The sequence below is a fragment of the Colossoma macropomum genome, unplaced genomic scaffold (assembly GCF_904425465.1).
Source record: "Colossoma macropomum unplaced genomic scaffold, Colossoma_macropomum, whole genome shotgun sequence".
NCBI lineage: Eukaryota > Metazoa > Chordata > Actinopteri > Characiformes > Serrasalmidae > Colossoma > Colossoma macropomum.
This window is the reverse complement of record NW_023495858.1, coordinates 2,653-25,535: the sequence shown is the minus strand read 5'-3', so window position 1 is coordinate 25,535 and position 22,883 is coordinate 2,653. Positions and strand designations below refer to the sequence as shown.

At 36.1% G+C, this 22,883-nt stretch overlaps 1 protein-coding gene across 1 annotated transcript; it reads left to right on the top strand.

Annotated features, from left to right (window-relative positions):
* Positions 1–68: 68 nt before the first annotated feature.
* On the top strand, positions 69–13,037 carry LOC118803147 (B-cell receptor CD22-like; the record flags this gene model as incomplete). Its single annotated transcript, XM_036563665.1, has 10 exons — positions 69–341; positions 491–760; positions 3,715–3,986; positions 4,371–4,638; positions 8,445–8,714; positions 8,879–8,929; positions 9,102–9,233; positions 9,702–9,776; positions 11,739–11,798; positions 12,970–13,037. Coding segments are annotated over 10 exons (1,679 nt in total), but the record flags the coding sequence as incomplete, so codon positions are not given.
* Positions 13,038–22,883: the final 9,846 nt, after the last annotated feature.

Sequence of the window (22,883 nt, the reverse complement as noted above, 5' to 3'; positions counted from 1 at the left end):
AAAGCATGTGCTCAACATGTTGTAGAGGTGAAAGCAGCTCTGATAACTTCATCATTTCACATCAACAGAAAAACCCAAACCAGCAGTGAGGGTGGAGCCTCAGAGCACCATCTACACTGGAGACACTGTTACTCTGATCTGTGAACTGCAGCTCTCACTCACTGGATGGAAGTTTCTCTGGTACAAAAACACTCAGTCAAATTATCTGACTGCTGATGAAAACACCAACACAATCAGTATAACAGTGTCTAATACAGGAACAGAAGAGTATAAATGTGTAGCACGCAGAGGAGAAACCTACTACACACATTACAGTGATCCAGTCAAGATTACAGTCAGAGGTACATCATGATTTCTGTTTTAACAAATGACGTGATTTAATTCATGATTATGAGAAAATATTTTACAATTATTTTATGTTTTGGAACAGTGAGATGTATATTTAGAAATAATATATAATTTATATATAATATTCATCTTCTTTGAACAGAGAGACCAAAGGCTAAAGTGAAAGTGCAGCCAGCTGAGCATGTGTTCATCAGAGAGAGAGTCACTCTCACATGTGACATAGAAGGTGGAGATGTCTGGAGTTACGAATGGTTTAAGAATAATAAACGTCTCAGTGAAGCTGAAAGGAGGAAGAAATATGAAATCTCTAATGCTGATCAGTCTGATGAAGGTGATTATAGCTGTAAGGGAACAAAGTCAACAGAGCCGCGCTACTCAGAGACCAGTGATGCTGTTAGACTGACTGTATCAGGTGAGTCTCATCTTTCTCTCTTTATTTCTATCGTTAACAGTTAAAGTGTAGAGGTGCATTATTACTGCACAGATATCATCCTGTGCATGAAGTTAAGAAGTGATAGAGGAGGATCAGCACATTTCTCTTTAAAACACAGTATCTTAGAAACCCCTGTGAGTTCAGAGCTCTCAACTCATAAACATAAACAAGAAAAAGTGTTAATTGAATGGTGAATAGAATGTGGTATAAGAATTAGATATTAGTATCAGGGGGTTTAAATTAGTTGTGTTTCTTTCTGCTCTGCTGGTTCTTGTCTCATTCTGTTATAGAGCTTTTCATTTAAATAAACAGAGAGATCTCACTTTGGTGTTGGTTAGTTCATAAATAATTTTATTTGTGTAATACAAGTTGTACAGAACTACATTTATACTTGTAATTTGTTTAATTTGTTTTTGCAACAAAAAAGTGAATGAGCGCAATGTTGTCTGTGTATTTCTTTTTTTTTTTGTCTGTTGAATATTCAAGTCTCTTTAATAGAAGTCTCTTTACTCTTTAATATATTTCAAAATACAATTGTTAGAAAACATACATTTCCACTTATATTTACAAATATATTTCAGTAGTCATATGATGAAGTTTGGATCTGGTCAAATGAGGTTAAATGACGTGTTTTGTTGATTTTCTAAGTGAAAATAAGTTACTCATCCTCTACAGAGACACACTACTGCAAATTTTAATGCACAAGTACTGTTGATTTGCTGAGTTTAACATATTTGGAAATCAAAATATAAAATATGGCCTGTGCAGAAGTTATGGCACTTTGAATTGAATACGGCACATTCTATTTTCTATTTTATTATATTATAAATGTTTTAGATTTTTCTTATTTTTTTACCCCAATATGTTACCCCAGAATTCTGCAATTAAATTTGCAAATTTGCAAAGGATGTGTAACATCCTCTACAAAGTGTGAACATTTTCACTTAGAAAATCAATTTAATATCATTTGACCAGGGGTGTTCAAAATTTTGTGTATGACTGTATAAATAATGTGTTTAGACAGATGTGTCACTAGAGGTTCATGAATAGGGGGGCTAAGCCTGTGCTCTTGGTTCTTGGGGCAAAGTTGGTCCCAAAGGAGAATTTTTTTAATGGCCCACAATGTTTATAATGCACTTTTAGAGTAGCAACAGCTACAAAAATGTAAAGTACATCAGCCGTGTTAAGTATATCAGAAAATACTTATGTGGTTAAATTGGCACACAGTAGATCTGTCTCTACATAGTTTGTATTAAGCACAGAGCCAGTATAACAAACACTACATCCATCCATTTACAACAGGTACAGATCAAGCAAAGGTACTGAAGTCAAACAATGCTCTCTCCTCTCTCTTAGATAAGCTGCAAGGTCCTAAATATATTATTCAAATGCACAGATTACAGATCAGTTCAGTCTCAGTTGGTGCAATCAGAAAGAGTGTGATTTTGCTCTGTAGGCATGTTTAATAAGCTAGGTGACAGAATTTCATGGTCATGGTGGCAAATACTATATTTTCCCAGTTAAATTAAGTTAAATTCAGTATTAATTTTAACTGAAAGCTTATATAACTCTCCCTCACTTTCTCCTTGATCACTAACCTCCATCAGATCTGCCCCTTCAGTCCTGTCAGTTTCATTCAGCTTCTTTCTCCCCCTCTCTTCCTGTGTTTAGTAATACATTAATTTTTTTATTAAACTCAAATGTGTAAGAAATCAAGGAAATAACAATCAGGTTTTTTTTTTTTACTGGTAAAGATCTTCTCACCTGACTGGTCTTTGACTCTGTTGCTGCCTCTTAATTTCCATCTACAGGTTGAGGAATTGAAAGATATTAAATTGCGTTATGCTGACGTTTTCGCACAAAGCCGAATCAGCTTCTTGTTTGAATTTTCCACCTTAAATGCTGCAGCAGAGTCATTCTGGCGCTTCACAGCGGGAAAACTTGAACAAGAATCTGGCAAACAGGAAGCCAAATTTAGCCTCGTCCTTTTAACTGACATTAACTTACTGTAAACAACAAGATATGGCAAAACTGGTGTCATTCTTTCCAAATACTTAAGAGAAATATAAAAACAAAGAATGTAAAGAGGTATCAATAACATTATTTCAAGTTTCTCTTTTTCATTTATACTCTCATACTCTCGCTATGAAGTGGTTAAACCAGAGACTTTATAGATTAAAACTAATATTAGTGTTAGCCTAATGTCTTTTCTTTACCTCACTTAAACCCAAAGTCAACTAAAGTTAGCTAGCTAGAGTTAAGCAACCAATTAAAAAACAATTATCCATCTGTACTGACCATAATTTGCCACAAATCCATATTGTATGTGTATATATTCAGTCTGTTTCACTCTGTATATATAGATTTTGAATATAGATTTTGAATAATGTCTAATGTTTATTTTAGTGAGCTTTTAGCCAAAATCCTGTCGTTAGTTTGGCTACCAATTACTTTGCAGTGAATAACCAGAGGCCCTCCCCCAGGTATGATATAATTGGCTTAAAACGTATGAGGTCAGATATGATTGGCTTAGAACATATGAGGTCTGATATGATTGGCTGAACGTTAAGTTAGTCAATCTATGGTAGTACAGCAAAGGCAGCTCAGCATTTGAGTAGGAGCAGCAGCAGCAGCGCCTCCCCCAGGCCCTGCTATTACAGTATATTGTGAATGAGAATAAACTATAGATTATTTGAACCAGTAATGTACATTGACTTAGGACGGGGGACTAAGTAACATTGGCCTAGCAATGCCCATGTGTTTAGATATGACTGTGAATGTATAACAGTGGATAAAAAACAAGTAATTCACTCAAAATCAAACGACTGTGAATTTCCTGCCACATAATCAAAATGTCTCACAAGGCACAAAGCATGCGCTCAACATATAAAGGTGAAAGCAGCTCTGATAACTTCATCATTTCACATCAACAGAAAAACCCAAACCAGCAGTGAGGGTGGAGCCTCAGAGCACCGTCTACCCTGGAGACACTGTTACTCTGATCTGTGAACTGCAGCTCTCACTCACTGGATGGAAGTTTCTCTGGTACAAAAACACTCAGTCAGTACAACTGACTGCTGATAAAAACACAAACACAATCAGTATAACAGTGTCTAATACAGGAACAGAAGAGTATAAATGTGTAGCACACAGAGGAGAAACCTACACACACATTACAGTGATCCAGTCAAGATTACAGTCAGAGGTATGTCTTGTTTTCTGTTTTCATTTTGCAAATTATTACATTTTAGAGACAGTTATGAAATATTATTTTACTGAATGAACTGAATCGTTTCATTCCAAAATGCTACAGGTCCATGTGTTACAATTTTGTATGAGTTTTTGAAAAGAATAACAACTGGTGTAAAATGGAAAATACGTTTTTATTTCTCTAATAAAGGTGATATTAATCATAATATAGCACTGATATTTATTGTATATGTAAAGCTCACTCCGAACAGTTTATAATTAGTTTTGGAATTTATTCCTTTAACAATTCCACATTATTCTTTGGTTTTAAATGCTGTCACGTGTATTTAGAGAGATTCAATATTTCGGTTACAAAAGTATTTATCTTCTGTGAACAGAGAGACCAAAGGCTAAAGTGAAAGTGCAGCCAGCTGAGCATGTGTTCATCAGAGAGAGAGTCACTCTCACATGTGACATAGAAGGTGGAGATGTCTGGAGTTACGAGTGGTTTAAGAATAATAAACGTCTCAGTGAAGCTGAAAGGAGGAAGAAATATGAAATCTCTAATGTTGATCAGTCTGATGAAGGTGATTATAGCTGTAAGGGAACAAAGTCAACAGAGCCGCGTTACTCAGAGACCAGTGATGCTGTTAGACTGACTGTATCAGGTGAGTCTCATCCTTCTCTCTTTATTTCTATCATTAACAGTTAAAGTGTAGAGGAGCATTATTACTGCACAGATATCATCCTGAACAGAAAGAAGTGATAGAGGAGGATCAGCACATTTCTCTTTAAAACACACAGTATATTATACACCTTAATGAGCTTAGGACACCCAATTAATAAACACTGGATAGATGAGAGAAAGGCAATGAAATTTTAGTTTGAGTTCACAGACACAAAGTGGATAATATAGTTAGAGTAAAACTTCAATAATGACAGCCTTAATAAATGGTAATTCAATAAATATTGAATACATATGTTGCACATGCATTGATACATAGGCATTAAGTACTGCCATTTCAATTGTTAACAATGTACTTAGTGATTAAATAATAATAATAATTGTAAATAATCAAAGTCTAATCATTTTAAATAGAATGTTAATATTTAGTTGCATGTAAACAATTGAAAATCAGTATGAATAACTACTTAGTAATAGTCTATACTTTGTATTAAATGAATAAATTAAGTCGTTTATGTTGTTACTTGGTGGCTCAGTTAATCATACTACATGGTTAATATATACTTTTTAAAACAATAGTGATTATTAATTAGACCTTTTATGAAAGGCATGAAGGCATTCTTACGCGCACACACACGGTGACCCAAAACATTAAGACACAGATGAAGCGATTAACTCTTGATTGTCTCACAACAGCATAGTGTGTCAAGGTCTGGGATGTATTAGACCACATGTGTCAGGATCCAGTCCTCGTGGGCCAAATCACTGCAGACTTCAGCCACTGCCTCATTACACACACCTGATTCAGCTAATCAGCTAATCAGTAAGGTCTTCATGAACTGAATTCATAGTGTTAGATGAGGGTAAACGCTAATGTCCACAGCACTTTTGCCCAGTTTGACATGCCTGTATCAGATGGTAAGCGAACAGTCAGTTCTCATAGTCAACGTGTTTGATGAGGGAGAAATGGGCACTGTGTTAAAAAAATAAAATTCAGCTCATAGTAAAGTTATAAGGTAACTCATTATGCAGGTTTTCTTGAGTTAACTCAACTTGAGGACACCAGATTTCACCCAACTCAAACTTTTTAGTTTAGTCAGAAGTTCTCTTATGTTAATTTTGTTTTGTATTCAAGTTAGTTAACTAACATAATTTTTAAACTCAATTTCCATACTAACCTATACATGTTCTTCTCTTGGATACTCAATTATAGATGGCTATGGAATTGCTGGGGTTTAAATTCACAATTTCTTCTTGGAGTGATGACTTAGTCCATTGCACCACCCAGGGATACCAGTTACTCATTGTACTTTTGTGTACAATGTTTGATACATTGTAGAAAATATATGTTGCTTTAACTTTAAAACGAGGCATGAACACATGTGGTGCAACTGTCTAAAAATTCATCAAGAAATTGCAAGTTTGAAGCCCAACAAAGCCACAGCCATCTGTATCTGGAATCCCAAGTGGAGAAAATGCCTAATGGGACTGTGCGTTAGAAAGAGTTCCAGCTAGTGGAGAAATTGAGTAAAAAACAAGTGCTATATTATTTACCTAACTGAGATTCAGAACTAAAACATGAGATTGAAGAGAAATTTGACTAAACTAAGAACTAAGAACTAAGAGTTGGGTGAACTCTTAGTCTTCCTTTGGTGTCTGTCCATCACTGGGTACACAATGGGGGGCTGCAGCCCCTGACCCTTTTTTGTCTCAAAATGAATAATTCCCTTTTGATGAGCTCTAAATGCTTAATATGCCTTTGTGCCAAACCTGTGTAAAACTCAAAACTGTCCCCGGAGGAAAGCACAGCGTGGTTGCATCTGCACTTTCATAAAATGGATTTAAAATAGCAGCCTGACTGCACAGTGCTTTTGTTTCTCTGTCCACACTTTTCCTGCCACTTTCAGTTTACATCATAAAGCCACGTCAAACTTCAAACACCAGAGATTAATATATTATATAATTATTATATTAGATAATATAAGAGGAGATGGCAATCCTATGCTTTTTGCCATTATGGAAAATTGTAATGCTTGGCTTGGCCAATAAAATCACACCTTGTAAGTTGTAAGTTAATCGTGTCCGATATTGACGTCAGCAAAGCTCTTCCAAGTGTACTGTTCTCCTTAGCAATGGCAGTCATCAATTTACAAACTTTAGAAAAGTTAGTTTAGAATAAATCATTACTGATCACTGCTTTTATAATACACTGAAATACTCATGATTACAACATTTAGTTCTGCATATATTTGCACTACAGAGGAGAGTTTGTACTGCTGTCATAGCCAAACTTAATAACATTTAGATCAGCTGGTACACTTTTTTGGGTTACTGCCTCTAATACTGTCTGCTACAAGCTGTTGTATAATGTGATTATACCCTTATTCGTCTGAAAATTGTGAAAGTAAAGTAAATTAACAGAAGAAGGGTGCAGCTTTTTTGCTGGCTTGCTAATTAACTAAATTTGTGTTACTGTGTCCTGCTTCAGCTCATTTTTGGTGTAAAAGTATAGAATTGCCATCAGTAAAGCAGATTTGCCATGAGTAGCCCACTTTGACTAGCTAAGTTAGCTCTTGCAGATTCATGAGTTGTTTAGATTGTGATTGAAGCATTTCTTACAGCAGCTAGTGAACCCACATGTGCCACTTTGATGCTCGCCACAGGACTCGAGATGATGAAAAAGGATGGATGATTCATAAAAGTTACTTGTACAATGAGTTGGTTTAAAGTGAGGAAGAGTTGCAAAGTTCAGTTAAACCAAACGGAAACTTTTTTGGACTCACTGTGCAGTAGACCACTGACTGAACTTGACTACCACAGTGCTAATTTGCTAAATTGAAGCGTCAGAGTAGAGCGTTCAAATTAATTCACTCTAAATAATTTAGAAAATGGTTAGCCCAAATGATTTAAAAATGTAGTACTTTTCAATCAAAATGTAAAATTTTCACTACTTTGTGTAAGTTGAATTTTACTAGTCATTTGTCACAATTTTGAAATACGTAATTATATCACCATTACATCTTTTTTTAGGAATGTGTTACATGAAGGAATGTTCTGACCTTATGCTCCTAAGCCCATACATTTCCCACTGAGATCTGGGGCCCCTTAGCCAGTCCAACCACATGTCCTTCCCTATAAATATTAAATGAAACTTGATAAGGACTGGTATTCTTTAAATAAACATTGCCAATTGGATCAAAATACGACCAAAAATGTTTTAATAAAATTATTAGTGTTTGATATCCAATCAGAGGCTCTGTGACAGTCCACAGGCATTTTGAAGTGAGACTGAATGGTACTGATTCACTCTTAGCTTGCAGAACAGAACCAATAATGGATCATAAGTCTTTGAAAAGCAGTATTTCCAAGAGAAGAGCAAAGAAAGAAAAGGAAGTGAAGGAAAGGAGGTGGTCTTCAAAGTTGCCTGTGCCCAGGGGCTGTTAGAGACATGACAGATCTCTGTTTAGCACTTAATCCATGCACCAAGCAAGATTCAGAGTTCTAGTTGTAAAATGTAGACAACAGCAAATACTTTAAAAAAAAAAACATTAATGACAGACCTCGATTAACTTTGATTTACAACGTCTGTTTATTCAATCAAGAATTTGTAATATTAACCATCCAGGTATACTCTACTGCAGAAGAGTATGAGAAAACATTGCAACTTTTGTACCATAAGCTGAAGCAAAAAGCTTCATACAGCACAAAACATGCTTTAAATATTAGATCTACTGCTTATGTTATAAAGGTGAAAGCAGCTCTGATAACTTCATCATTTCATATCAACAGAAAAACCCAAACCAGCAGTGAGGGTGGAGCCTCAGAGCACCATCTACACTGGAGACACTGTTACTCTGATCTGTGAACTGCAGCTCTCACTCACTGGATGGAAGTTTCTCTGGTACAAAAACTCTCAGTCAGTACAACTGACTGCTGATGAAAACACCAACACAATCAGTATAACAGTGTCTAATACAGGAACAGAAGAGTATAAATGTGTAGCACGCAGAGGAGAAACCTACACACATTACAGTGATCCAGTCAAGATTACAGTCAGAGGTACATCTGCTTTCTGGCTTCTTTCCCCTTTTCTCAAATGGCCTGATTTTAATAACACTTATGAAAAATTAATACACAATTATTCCATATTATTCCATGTTTTTGAATACTGAGATGAATCTTCAAAGAGAATATGTGTTTTAATATTCATCATCTGTGAACAGAGAGGCAATCAACAGAACCAAACTACTCAAAGACCAGTGATGCTGTAACAGGTGCATGTCTCATTTTTTTCTCTTTATTTCTGTCATTAACAGTTAAAAAAACTATACTATATCTATATTATCTATATTATTTTTTCATGCTGTTTATTTGCTTTGTGACATCATAGTAAACCAAAACCAAAGTACAGTTTAAATACAAATTTACATCCTTTAATTTCCTCAGTCTCAGGTTCTGGATCCTCAGTCTCAGATACTGGATCTAGTCATATAACAGCAGGAGTGGCAGTGGGACTGAGTTTAACCCTTTTGGTCATTATCATACTGAGCCTGTTTTGGTGTTACAAGAAGAAGAAAGGTTTGAAAATAATCTCTTTATCTGTTCTATGTAGATAGTATATGCAGGCTGGTTCAAGAGAAACTATTTCTGTTACCAATTATACATTTAGTATTGTCATTTTACAGCTATTTTACATCTAACATCTGATTTTTTCATGTCATACTCATGCCTGTAAGGCAAAAAGTAAGCTTTTAAATTTTATCACTGGTTTACTGTTGATGTGCAGGATCTCTCTCCCTCTGCTGAAAACTGTCAGGACCTGCAAGCTCTCTCTTTATGTCAGTGCCACTGCAGGCTGGTCAGTTTACACTGCCAGCAAACTTACCAGCATTTAATCTTAATGCTAGTAACAGCATTTTATTAAAATAACTTATTTGCTCTTTAGTAAGCACTGATCACTTTTATGGCAGTGTTGGTATGGTGGATAACCGGAACACAGCTACTGTTTGTTTGTGTGTCTTTAATAAGTGACTTCTTTTGTTCTAGATGATTCTTCAACCCAGCCCAGTGATGTAACTTATGCGCAGGTTGTGACTACTAAAAAGAAACTAAGAGGAAATGGTAAAAACTGCATCTCTGCAATAACAGAATCTGTTTTCTATTTATTTCACTGTCAAAATGTAAACTGATTTCTGTATTATAAGCTCTTCATCTGCATTTGGGAATAAGTCACAAAACCTATTGACATGACATATTGCCAAATTAAGATGAAGAGCCTGAAACGCCACACTGAAGATAAGCAATTCCTACTGCACATTATTTTAAAAGATCACACTGACTGTAACATATAACATATGGCTGTAGCTCTGTAACACTGCACAAACAAGCCTAATGAATCTGTGGGTGAATTTGTTTACTCATTTATCTGATTATTAATTATTATGATGCTGTACCAAGGCCAAGTAATGCACTTTACTGACTGAAACAAAAACTAAGTGCTTGGTAGTTGAATACATTTCTCAGTCTGGAGAATGACTGGAAACTACCTTTACCATAATGCCACTAAAACGCACAGTTGCTTTTCTGAAAGGCCTTATAGTTTTTATAGTTTCAGCACACATACACAATCACAGATATTTTATCAGAAGGAAAATAAAAAGAGAGTAGGCATGGTCACAGTTATTAGAACACGGATATGTGAACTCATCTTGTGTCATATTATCCCCAGTATGGGAAAGTGAATGTGCGGCATCATTAACATAACATTCCATAGAAAAATTCCATAGATATGGATGAAATTAGAAATGAAACAAATGAAATCGATTGCCCAGTTTTTAACCCCAAATTATTCGCCATATTTCCGTCGTGGCACTTTCTCATACAGTCACGGGGTCTATGAGTTTTTCACCATTAAAAATTAGTCCATATGAAATTTGTCAACAAGTTCTGGAACAGGCCTAGCAATGTAAGGGGTGGGCGCAGCTTCTCAAGGTTCACCTACAGCAATGGGTCTGGATGTTGCATCATTGGTCGATGCACAAGAGAGCTAATAAAAAGTCTTGATGAACTCCAAGGTCTGAAGGTTGATGTTAGGTGTAACATTAGCAGAGGTGGGAACGTCACTAAGTTGCAAGTAAGTCTCAAGTCTTGACACTCGAGTTTCGAGTCAAGTCCCAAGTCAGGACAGTTGAGTCTCGATTTAAGTCCCAAATCACTACAGGCGAATCTCAAGTCAAGTCCCAAGTCCTAATGCTCGGGTCCTAAATAAGTCAGTATGCATTCCTTAGCGAATTTAAGGCCATTTGAATACTGAACACCAAAAATGATGGTAACACTAATATAGTCATTTAATGACAGGATGGTAGTTCCATGGTACATATGTCCATGACAGACATACTGGTATACACAAAGAGCAGTGCACTACACATGAAAAGAAGGTAACACTTTTTTTGGAGAGGTCCTTATCAGATTATCAGTAACACATCAACATTTCTTATTCCAAACCTTCCTTCTTTTTGACAAAATCTTTCCCCAAAATGTTGTTTCTGTCTCTGTTTCTGTCTTTTATTAAACATTTTTTTCTTGTGATCGTTTGGGGGCACTTAAAGCATCAGAATAGATGTATTCTCTTGGATTTTACATCATTGTTCACACACAAGCACAGAGCAACACAGCTTAGCTGTTGTCAATACCCACGCTGAAGATGGTGCCATTGTCCAATCAGCATTATTAGCACATCAATTATCCTCAAATGTGGTTTGATCAGATTTGACCAGAAATTAGTGCTGAACATTACTGCTGAAAGAAGGCCCCGATATAGCACAGATGGTTGGGTCTCATTACAATTCTCAATACAATGAATAGGTACTAATGCAAATGACTCTCTCCAGACGTAAAATACTTCTATATTTCATTAAAAGAAAATATCTGAACATATGATCTGTTTGAAGATTTGCTGTTTTAATAAGACATTTTGTGTTTTAATAGACCAAATGCTTTTAGCTTGCATGGAAAACATTAATTATGCATGAAAATGTTCTTGTTCTTGTTGAATCCTAATTACTCTTTGCTGTTCACTATCAGGAAAGACCACTGGCAAAGATGTCATTGTTTATTCAGAACTGAAGCGGAACACAGACCAAGGTGAGATGAGATGATGCCCTAAATAACAGGTGGTAGTGTTAAGTAGAGCCAAAAATAGTTTATGAAGTTTTTAAAAGCCAAAATTCGTCTTGCCTTGACAGTCCAAGCTATTTGAAGAAGAGCAGTGTGTTTCAAACAGAAAAAAGTGATTTTATTCAAGTCAAATTGCTACCGAATTTTGATGAGGTGCGATTCACCTGTCCTCTTCTATCACACATAGTGTCTTTCTTTATAGATCTTGCTTTGCACATGGGGTCATGCTGAAACAATTAAGGGTTTTCCCCAAAACTTCCCCAAGTTAGACCATCTCTAGAATGTCATTGTATTCTGTAGCATTAAGATCTCTTCATTTGAACTAAGGGACGCAAGCCATGACAAACCAGCCTGGATCATTATTCCTCCTCGATCAAATTTTACAGTTGGCACTACGCATCTGCCAAACCCAGAGTCATTTTGTCAGATGATGAAGCAAGATTCATCACTCCACTGAACAATTATAACACTTGTCATGTGTCTTGTAACTGAGGACACATTATTTTAAACACTATGGTTTTCAGCACACTTTGGCCCCATTCTGTGAGCTTGTGTGGGCTAGCGCATCACAGCTGAGCTGTTGTTGCTCCTAGATATTTCTACTTTAACCAGGGCTTACAGGGTATACATTTGATGAACTGACTTATTGAGAAGGTGGTATCATAATGCCACACTCAAAGTCACCAAGCTCTTCAGTTTGATCTGCTCCACTGCCAGTATTTCTTTGTGGAGATTGCATATATGCTTGATTTTATTCTCCTGTTAGCACTGTGTGTGATTGAAAAGTCAAACCCTCTAATTAAAAAAGTGCCCACATAACTTTGGCCATGTAGTGTTAATAGTATAAACTGCACAAAGACATGCATCTAATGTTACCTGTAAAGCTGTGATAAACAGGCCAGTTGACACTTGATTAGGGATAAATGTTTTTTAAAATGGTTTGTTAAGTACATTTTAAACACTGAAATATTAACTATTATTTGGGCTGTTATTATAAAACGCCATAAGCACCAGATGGAAAGGTACTATTTTGGTGTTTGCTCTGTTTCTGTTCAGGGAAACCGTTGGTACACTTTGTTAACTGTCAAGAACACTATCCGACAATATTCAATTTAGATTTTTTTTTCTTTTCTCTTAGGTCTTTGAAGAAAGCCTGTGTTGTTGCAGAACTCAAAAATAACCATTTATAGTGATTCCTGATTGAGGCTTTAAGGAGTTCAGACAGAGGAGGGCAGCATCTGAACATATTTACCTTTTGCAAGTGTCTTTAATACAGTTTTTTTAATAGTAATTGTTTGACTATTGTGCTATATTGATGAGGTGAAACTGGTCTTATTTACTTTTTTGTCATTTTACTGACTCAGATTCAGTGAGTGATCTGGTGTTTGTTAAGATTTGAACAGGAACATGGGCTGGACATGAAAAGATCAGGGGTTCAGTCCAGTTCACTGTTGGATTTAAATGTGCAGATATTACTTATCAATTTATTGTGAGGATCTACACATCAACAATACTTGCATCAATTCAGCACTGTTGACTGGTGTATCTTGCAAACAAAATCAGAACAACAAGAGTGGAAACACTGCTTGTAACAGAAAAAATGTGTCAAAAACAGATGTTTCCCCAATTATGCCATGATTAAAGTCCTTTGCACATTTCCTCTCTCTCTCCACATCAACCTTCTGCACGTCTCCTCTCTGTCCTGCTAACACAGAAACATTTTATCTTTTATCATTTTATATGTTTACTGATACTTCATGACACTTTCATTACTTAATAGTCATTCAGTAAAGCTGTTGTCTAATGTCTAACCAAACTAGAAACAATATTTTAAATATCAATGATCACACTAAGCCAAACCATTCCATCTAGATAATTCTGTAATTGTCCAGTAAACATTCTTAGTACAATGGGACCAACAAAATATCAGGTAAACATTTTTTACATAGGCCTACAACATTAAGCTCAGTTTGTGCTTGCATGTGTCTCACGCATGTGCACTCGCTCTATCTTGCTCTCTCTCTCTTTCTCTCTCCTGCTCTCTCTCTCTCAACATTATATTCTACAGCTGTGTTGGAATAGCTCCAGAGTTTGAGGAGTGCCTGTGAATGAAACTGTGGATAATGAGAGTGATGTGCAAATATGTTACATTGTAATGTTATTAGCCTATAAGGTTTGGGGCTGGTTAACAATATTCTGGGATCCAGCTCCTGTATTTGAACTTAAAGGTTAGTAAAATACAATGGTCCTATTTTATGATATAAAAAGATTTAACTTCTCTAAATTTCTTCTTGAGAACGGTTGGTAAATGAGGCTCATTATTATTATAAAAAACTGATTTACATGTATTAGTTCATTAGTTTCCACCACATATCTATTTTCTTCTGTTTTGCCAGTCAAATAATGTTTAACATCTTCTGGAGAGAAAACATCAGTAAACAGTAGTGATACTGTGATGTGGTACTTTCAAACATTGAGTATTTTAATGTTATTGTCTTTTTCTATTTTTCTATAGCCATAAGTTTAGATGCTTGATTTGCTCTGTTTTCTTATCTCAACTGAAATTTTGAAATTCTCATTTTTAGAATATTGTAACCTCTTTGTTAACTGTTTTATTATTAACATTTATTTTTTATTTATAATCAAGTTATGACTTAATGAAAAAACTGTATTTCATTATATCTTTAACTAATTAACTAACTAACACAACATTGTAGTAAAAGCTGTATTTTTATTGATTTGTAAAAGCCCAAATTAACACAAATAAATATTTTTTCTAATCACAACAGCTCTCATATTCTGTTCTGTCTTCAGAGAAAGATTTCAGCTTTGATCAAGTGTCAGTTTGGCTGAAATTGTAGTTTAGTAAAGGAGTACGAACATGAATGTTAAATTGATGGTCACTGGCTTGTTAACAGGGGTGCTGAGCAGTGAATTGAGATCAGTTTCCAGTGCTTCATTTTGTAATTCTTCTGCATTGCAAGTGAAACTATCAGGACTGGTACAGACTCATAGCAAATAATTCACCCACACTTTTAATATCAGGGTCTATGATCAGGCTTTTTAAAAGTATTTATTTACGCTTTGTTTACTTATTTATCCCTGACTGATGATGGGCCAGTTTGTGGTTGTATCGGATGCACATTTGAATTTAATGTTAAAGCTAGCTAATTAGCTAAATGTCAGAGTTTAGGAAGAGTGATTATAAGAATAAGAATAATTATATGGTGTTATGATAAAAGAGCAGTGGCAATAGAGGCAGTATGCTACACAATCATCAACCAGTCAGAGCCTGTCCAGTATCTGGATATTTTTAAAAACATATTTTCTTCTGTTTTCAAAAAAAAAATCTTTGTCCAAATCAACAGCGTTTTTGAAGATGCCTCTGCCACAGGAGAATGCTAAAAGGACACAAGAACTTTCACATGAGCATGCCAGTCCAGTAAGAGGTGATAATAACTCAATATTTGATGTCAAACACCTCAAGAAGAACATCTTAAGAGTGTGCACTGTGCAAAATATGGAGCCTGAAGCTGAAGCAGAGAATTTTAACAAAGTGTTGACAGCATGTCACAAATACTGAAGGTTTTGACATGCAGGTCATCACACATAATTAGGTATTTAATAGGCCTGTCACTTGCTGCCATGTGGTAGTTTTTGTTGCCAGGCCCACACCACTGTTTCTAAAATATAATGATTGAATAATGTAGTTAGTCTGGCTTTGATTAATGATCATCAAGTCACGTATCTTTACAGTCACTGAGGTTCTGACACCTCTGCATTGCAATTTAATGAGAGACTAAAGTTAAATTCCATTAAAAATCTTATTATCCACAAATCACCAAGTAGAAACCCAGTCATCAGCTGTATTTCAGGGCTCTGCATGCTCAATAAATGAAAACAGCAGCAGCCATGAGCAAGTTACCAGTGTGATTATTTTTACTCACACACTCATTCTAGTGTCTACAGTTTCTCAGCATAATGTTTAAAATCACATCAAAGCATTTTTTCTGGTTACATTCTGGTGCACTTATCTGGTTACTGTGTGCCTTTAAAAATAGCTAAATAAGGCTTTTTATACAGCAAGACGAAAGGAAAAATGTTTGTATATTTGACAAAAAGAACACTACCAAATGGTCAGCTAATGTTCAACATGATGCAGAAAGCTTTGAAAAAATTTTCTTCAACAAGCAGACTGGAAAACTGCCTACTGTGAAGGTCAGCATGGTTATTGTGGTTTATCTGTATTGCAGATCAGCAGTGGGTTTAACAAGTGCAGGAGGGGGAGGAAGTGCTAAGAGGTGTTTTGCTCTACTCATCCTTTCAGATTCTCAGTAAAGGTCAGATTAAAATACACTTATAAACGCTTTTTCACATCAATTAAATAAACACCTTAGAATAAAGACTGTATTTAGTGTGACTTTTTTAAACAAGATGTGAAAGTGTACAAGCAGAAAGAAAGAAGCAGTTTGTCTTGCAGTAGTTCAGTGTTAACATGTCACGCTTCACTTAATCTAATTCAAACAGCAGGTCAGCAACAGAAAAAGTGCAGTGAAGAAAGTTTGAATGAGAGCTGCCACCAGTTACAGTCATGCTATCCCAGTGTCTCTCAGCAGTGGAGCATGTAAAACTCTTTACTCCAGCCTGCAACAACCTACAAAAAAACCAACACTGTCACATTAACAGTTACACAAAATCATTTTCATCTACAGAACAAACACTGAGAACAGTTTAGCTGCTTTGGGCGGAGCGAGTACCTCACTCACCTTAACCGGAGAAACCAGCCTACAATCATCTATAAATCATTTATAAATCAGGTGAACAGATCTTAATCAAATAAAAATAAAAGGTTGTTTTTGCACAACAACACACTGATGTGTTTGCAAACTATTACCAGCATCAGAATGCACTATCCTTTCACTATATGCAGACTTTTTATATACTTTATCAGCCAAACCTGCACATAGAACACTGTTTCAGAGAGCAGACAGAAGATATTTGTGTTTGTGGTCTGACGTCTGTTCCAGTGTAACTGTGGTAATGACATCTTCAGCTGCAAGAACTGCAACAATCCTGTTTAAGAAAAAATAAAACTCACACTTATTATAGTCTTTATTCACCAATACCAGATATACAAGGAATTTCTTCTGGTGCAGGTGTCAACATAATATTAAATTCAATAAAATAGAAAAAGATACTATATAATAAAAAAGACAATACAGAAGTAATCTGCAAGTAATATAAAGGATTTGCAATGGGAGATAAATATAGCTACAATGAAGTACTGAGGTACATATGTACAGCATACACAACTAAAAGAATTCAGCAGCAACTATAAATCTAAATATAAATGTAAACATAGACATGTAAGCAGAGGGATGTGAGAAGGGCCCCCTGTTTAGTGGGATGATGGCCTGTGGAAAGAAGCTGGTTGCTCTTAGTTTTTAGGGCTCTCACTCTTGGTCTCCACTGAGATGGTAACCGCTGGAAGAGAGTGACCAGAGAGATCAGCCCATAAAGGGTGTGAGGGGTCAGCTATGATTCCTCACTCTCTTCCCCATCCTAGATGAGTAAAGGTCTTCGAGGGTGGAGAGCCAAGAGCCAATTCACTGCAGCTTATGCTTAGTGTGTAAAGGAGCAGAGCCAAACCAGATAGAGATGAAGGATGTGATTATGGACTTTCAGAGCTGTCTGAAACTGGACCAGCACCGAAATTTCTTGAGCTGTCACTGAAAGAACAAGCTCTGCTGGGCATTTTTCATAACTGCAGTGTTGTATCTGTCCCGAGGTCCTGCAGAACGGTGGTGCCCAGGAATTTTCCAGGAAGACTCTGCTCTGCTAACTGTGGAGCCGTGTGTGCCCAGTGGAAGCGATGGGGAGGGTTTCTATCTGTAATCAGTGGTCATCTCCACAGTGTGTGTGTTTAACTCCAGGTTATTAGATCTACACCAATATGCCAGTCGTGTTACTTCCTCCTGGTATGTAGACTCATCGTTGTTTCAGATGAGACTGACCAGGACAGTATCTGCAAACTTTATGTATGTGCAAGTGTAACAGAGTCACTGTTAGAAGTATAGTCAGTGGTGTAGAGAGAGTAGAGCAGGGCAGAGAGCACACAGCCCTGTGGAGCACCAGTGCTGAGGCAGAGAGAGTCTGAAATGTGGTCACCCACCCTGACATACTGTTTTCCGTTGGACAGGAGTGGATCCAATAGCTGAAAGATCACGGGACATTGAGCTGCCACGGTTTATCCAGTAGAAGATCAGGAATGATGGTGTTGAAAGCAGCACTAAAATCTTCAAACATCACATAGACATAAATGATAGGGCCATCTAGGTCAGTGCTGGATATTTTTGTCTACCATTTCATTTCAGTTACAAATAGAATGTACAGAAAGTCTAATAAAACAGACACACACAAACACACACAAAATCTTGTTTCTATGAATTGTGAGGGCATTGCATAGACTTCCATTCATTTTCTGGAGACTTACTCGAACCTAAACCTAAACTACTACTATTATCCCTAACCTTAACCTTACCTTCACCTTAAAATTTAAAGACTTATCCACAAGCTGGCCCCCACAAGGAAGAAAGTTCCCTTCAATGTGAATGTATGAATAGGTTTTGGTCCCCACATTGTGGCATAAACCTGGTCCATACACACACACATGCACGTGCACTCACACACACACACATCATGCTGTTAATAATACATCTTGAGATGAAGTTCCTGAGTAGCTAAATTCATCAGTATGATTTCATGACTATTTCTGTCAGTTCTATCAGAGGTAGCAAAAGTACTTTATCAAGTATAAACATATAAAATATGTCTTCGTCCCCCTTGCTAGCTGTGCAAGCAACCAATCAGAGGTGACCTGTAGAAATGTGAAGATACATATCTCAGTGGATCATCTGCACAGAGGAAAAGAAGAAAAAGGAGCTATATAGTCGTTCCTCTATGGATGCTGACCAAAATGAGACAGTTAAAAGGGAAACTTCTAGTCTGCTGGAAGTTTCAGTTTTTCCATCTGTTTTTTTACTTGCTGTCAGCTACAGACTAAATTTAAATGTGTTACAGAAATGTTGTGTAACTGGTTCAAGTCTTTTGATGCAATACTTCATGAAGCTACATTTATATGCAGCAGTTCTATTTTCTAAGCTTTTTTTTCTCACTGAATGTAAATAAACCTTCTTGATAGTAAGTTTTTGTGTCCTAATTGCCTTAAAACCTCATAATAAATGTCAGTAATGAAAGTGTGATATAATTGCAATGACACAATGAGGTTGTGCTATACTGTGAGATACTGGCACAGGCCAATGTCGCATGTAATCACGATTGTTTATGTGCTACCGATAAACCAATTAAAAAAAAATTAAACAGTAAATTAGTGATTATCCACATTTTTTATACATTATATTTTTTTAAATGCTAATATCAATGTAGTGCTCAAGTAGTCTTTTCAGATAAGTCCCCTCCCTTTCTTTCTGTCTCTCTCTCAGGTCTGTGCTTTGACTGTAAAAACACAGGAAGTATTCAGTGTTAAAAATAGACCGTTGTTCAGTCAGTCAGATGGTTATTATTGAAAAAATGATGGAGCTCCGTCCACTCTCTGTGATTCTCTGTGAGTAAATATTGCCTCTTATATTTTCATTAGAGTCAGTGATGTGGTATAGAGTTGGTTAAATGCAGTCTGATGCCCTGAACAGCTAGGTTGTGTATTATAAAATAGCTGCATGTAGTTCAGCTGGTTTACAAGTTTTTTTTGCTGAATGAGTGCTCCAGTTCAAGGCCCTTTAATATGTTTTATTTACATTATTATTTATTTAAATATGATAGCGGTGGCAGTGGTGATGTTTAGTAGTCCAATTGTAACCATTTTGGACATACAGTTGTAACAGTGGTGGTGGTGAACAGTACAGTTGTAGCAGTGGTGGTGGTGGTGAACAGTACAGTTGTAGCAGTGGTGGTGGTGGTGGTGAACAGTACAGTTGTAGCAGTGGTGGTGGTGGTGGTGAACAGTACAGTTGTAACAATGGTGATAGTGAACAGTGCAGTTATAGCAGTAGTGATAGGCAATCGTGCAGTCGTAGCAATGTTGGTGGTGAACAGTGTATTTGTAGTAGTGATAGTAATGAACAGGGCAGGTGCAGCAGTGGTGGTGCTAAAGTTATTCTCTGTTCTTTCTTCTCTAAAATATTCAGAATCACCACCTAAAGGCAGCTGAATATAAACCAATATACAATATTTATCCATTTTTATCATGTGAAAATACAGAAATAATACCATTCCCATCTCCTCTGATGGGATTTTTAAATTTTGGAACCAATGAACAACAACAAACAAATAATACCCAGTTAAGCCATCAACCAGCAGAAAACAGATTTCATTTAAACATGTGGAGGAAGGACTCTTCTGTTTGAAGATTTTTTTTTTTTAATATTCAATAATGATAGAAAAAAATTTCATTTTCCAGTCACCACAGACAAGGCACTGCACTCAGCTCGTCTTCAGAACTATTTCTGGGTCAACTTTATCCTGAGACCAACAAAAGACTAAGACCAAATGATGTTGAGGCAGAGATCGTTCATTTATGTGTCTTAGCAGTGATGGTAGTGAACAATGCAGTTGTAGCAGTGATGGTAAGAAACAACACAGTTCTAGCAGTGGTGGTGATAAAGAATGCAGTTCTAGCAGTGAGGGTAGTAAACAATGCAGTTGTAGCAGTGAAGGTAGTGAACAGTGCAGTTGTAGCAGTGAAGGTAGTGAACAGTGCAGTTGTAGCAGTGATGGTGGTGAACAATGCATTTGTAGCAGTGATGGTACTGAATAATGCAGTTGCAGCAGTGGTGGTTGTAAACAGTTCAGTTTTAGCAGTGGTGAACAGTGCAGTTGAAAGACAAGAAATCAGTTGCTCAGTTTGTAAATAAAGGAAGCTTAAAGTCATAGAATGACAGAAACTGCAGCATGTAGCTGATTCTCCAACTGTGTAATAGATGATAATATTTCACATTAATACTTTAAATCCTCTATTCTCTCTCTGCTTTAGTGCTGATTGTACTCATCCACAGTGCACAAACACAAGGTGAATCATTTACATATATTGGAATATTTCATTTGTGTATACACCTCATTTTTTATATTTAATAGATACTATAATGTGTAGCTTTTTAAATTAGTAATTCATAAGTTGTATATCTGAATTTTGTGAAATTGGAAATTAAGCTAATATTTTCAGTACTATGGTAGATAGTAGCTGTTGCATGGACTGTACTAGATGAATGTGTCATTATTTTTCTACATATGTAAACTAATGATATTTTGAGGGTTCATGCAACAAAAAACAGCCATAATTCATATTAACTGAACCATTTCTAAACTCTCTTTATTCCTTTGAAGTAAACAGGTCCATTATTGAGTCCTCTGTTCTGATTGGCTGTCCTGTATTTTTTTTTTTCAAAAAGTAGTCCAGGATGAAACACTCCTTATAACTTTGGCATAAATGGGTGGGCCTAAAGTGCTGCAGGCTGAATGTGGATAACATTATAACATAACTTGTCTTTAGTTAAAGGCATGAAATAAATAAAGAAAAAAAAAACTTGTAAAAAACAAGAACAAGAATTTAACACATGCCAAACACAATCATAGGTATATATAATAGATTATAGGTGACTTAAATATTGTGCTGCACAGAAACAGTCACTGATCTCACATTTAGCGAAATGGCCAAACCTAAAATATGAAAATATTGGAAATATAATAGTATAATTTGTTTGAGTTTAGACGTGTATACTCAAACCTTAAAACACAGAAATGAAGCTTTTCTCCCCAGGTGAAAAAAATGGGTAATTTTAACAGGAATATTTTTTTTAAATCAGTACACTGAGACTAAAAGCTCTGAGACTAAAACACAGGGGAACAAGTAATTGATGCAGAAGGTTGTAGAATGGCATTGGATCAAGTGCAGTATTGTTAAAAACTATGTTGTCCTGAGACTTTTCCTTATTAGACTTATTTATGAAAAACTTCTTTTTCATGCCAAAGTCAAAAGGTCAATCTGGTATAAATCCTCTTTTAAGACCCCTCATGAAGAGTAATCATAAATAGAGGTCATTCTAAAAACTCTGACTGGCCATCATGTGTGTTCTATCTGCTAAAAAGCTAAACTGGATTAAAAGGTTTCATGTTGGTGTATCATGCTCTGACTTTGATGATGGTCTCTTTTAGACACTTAATCAGCTCTCTGCAGTTTCAGTCCACAGAAATCCTATGAGTTTAAATAGGCATTAAAATAGGATTTAAGAGGGTCCTGATCATCTTAGTTACAAATAATGATCATTTACACATATTAACATTTTGCAAACATCATTCAAAAACTACTGAAGTAGGAAATCATACAAGTGAAAACAGCAGTTTAACCCTACCCATTTACGTTTCAGCCCAAACTTCCCTTGGAGTGAAGCATAATACAGAACAGTCAATCAGAACAGATCTCATTTATTCTAAAAGATGCAGCAACAAAAACAGACTGTTTAATGAAAAGGGGTGAGGTTTTAAAATGGTCATGCGAATTAGGACCATTTGTGGTACATTAAACAACACAAATGTTATGAGACTTAAAAGGGAAAATTCTAGAAAACTGTAGAATTTGGGCCCTTTAAAAATAACAAAGTAGTAAACAAAACAGTAAACATGTGCTTAAAATGCTAGAACTGCTGCTTATGTTGTAAAGGTGAAAACAGCTCTGATAACTTCATCATTTCACATCAACAGATAAACCCAAACCAGCAGTGAGGGTGGAGCCTCAGAGCACCGTCTACACTGGAGACACTGTTACTCTGATCTGTGAACTGCAGCTCTCACTCACTGGATGGAAGTTTCTCTGGTATAAAAACTCTCAGTCAGTACAACTGACTGCTGATGAAAACACCAACACAATCAGTATAACAGTGTCTAATACAGGAACAGAAGAGTATAAATGTGTAGCACACAGAGGAGAAACCTACACACATTACAGTGATCCAGTCAAGATTACAGTCAGCGGTACATCGT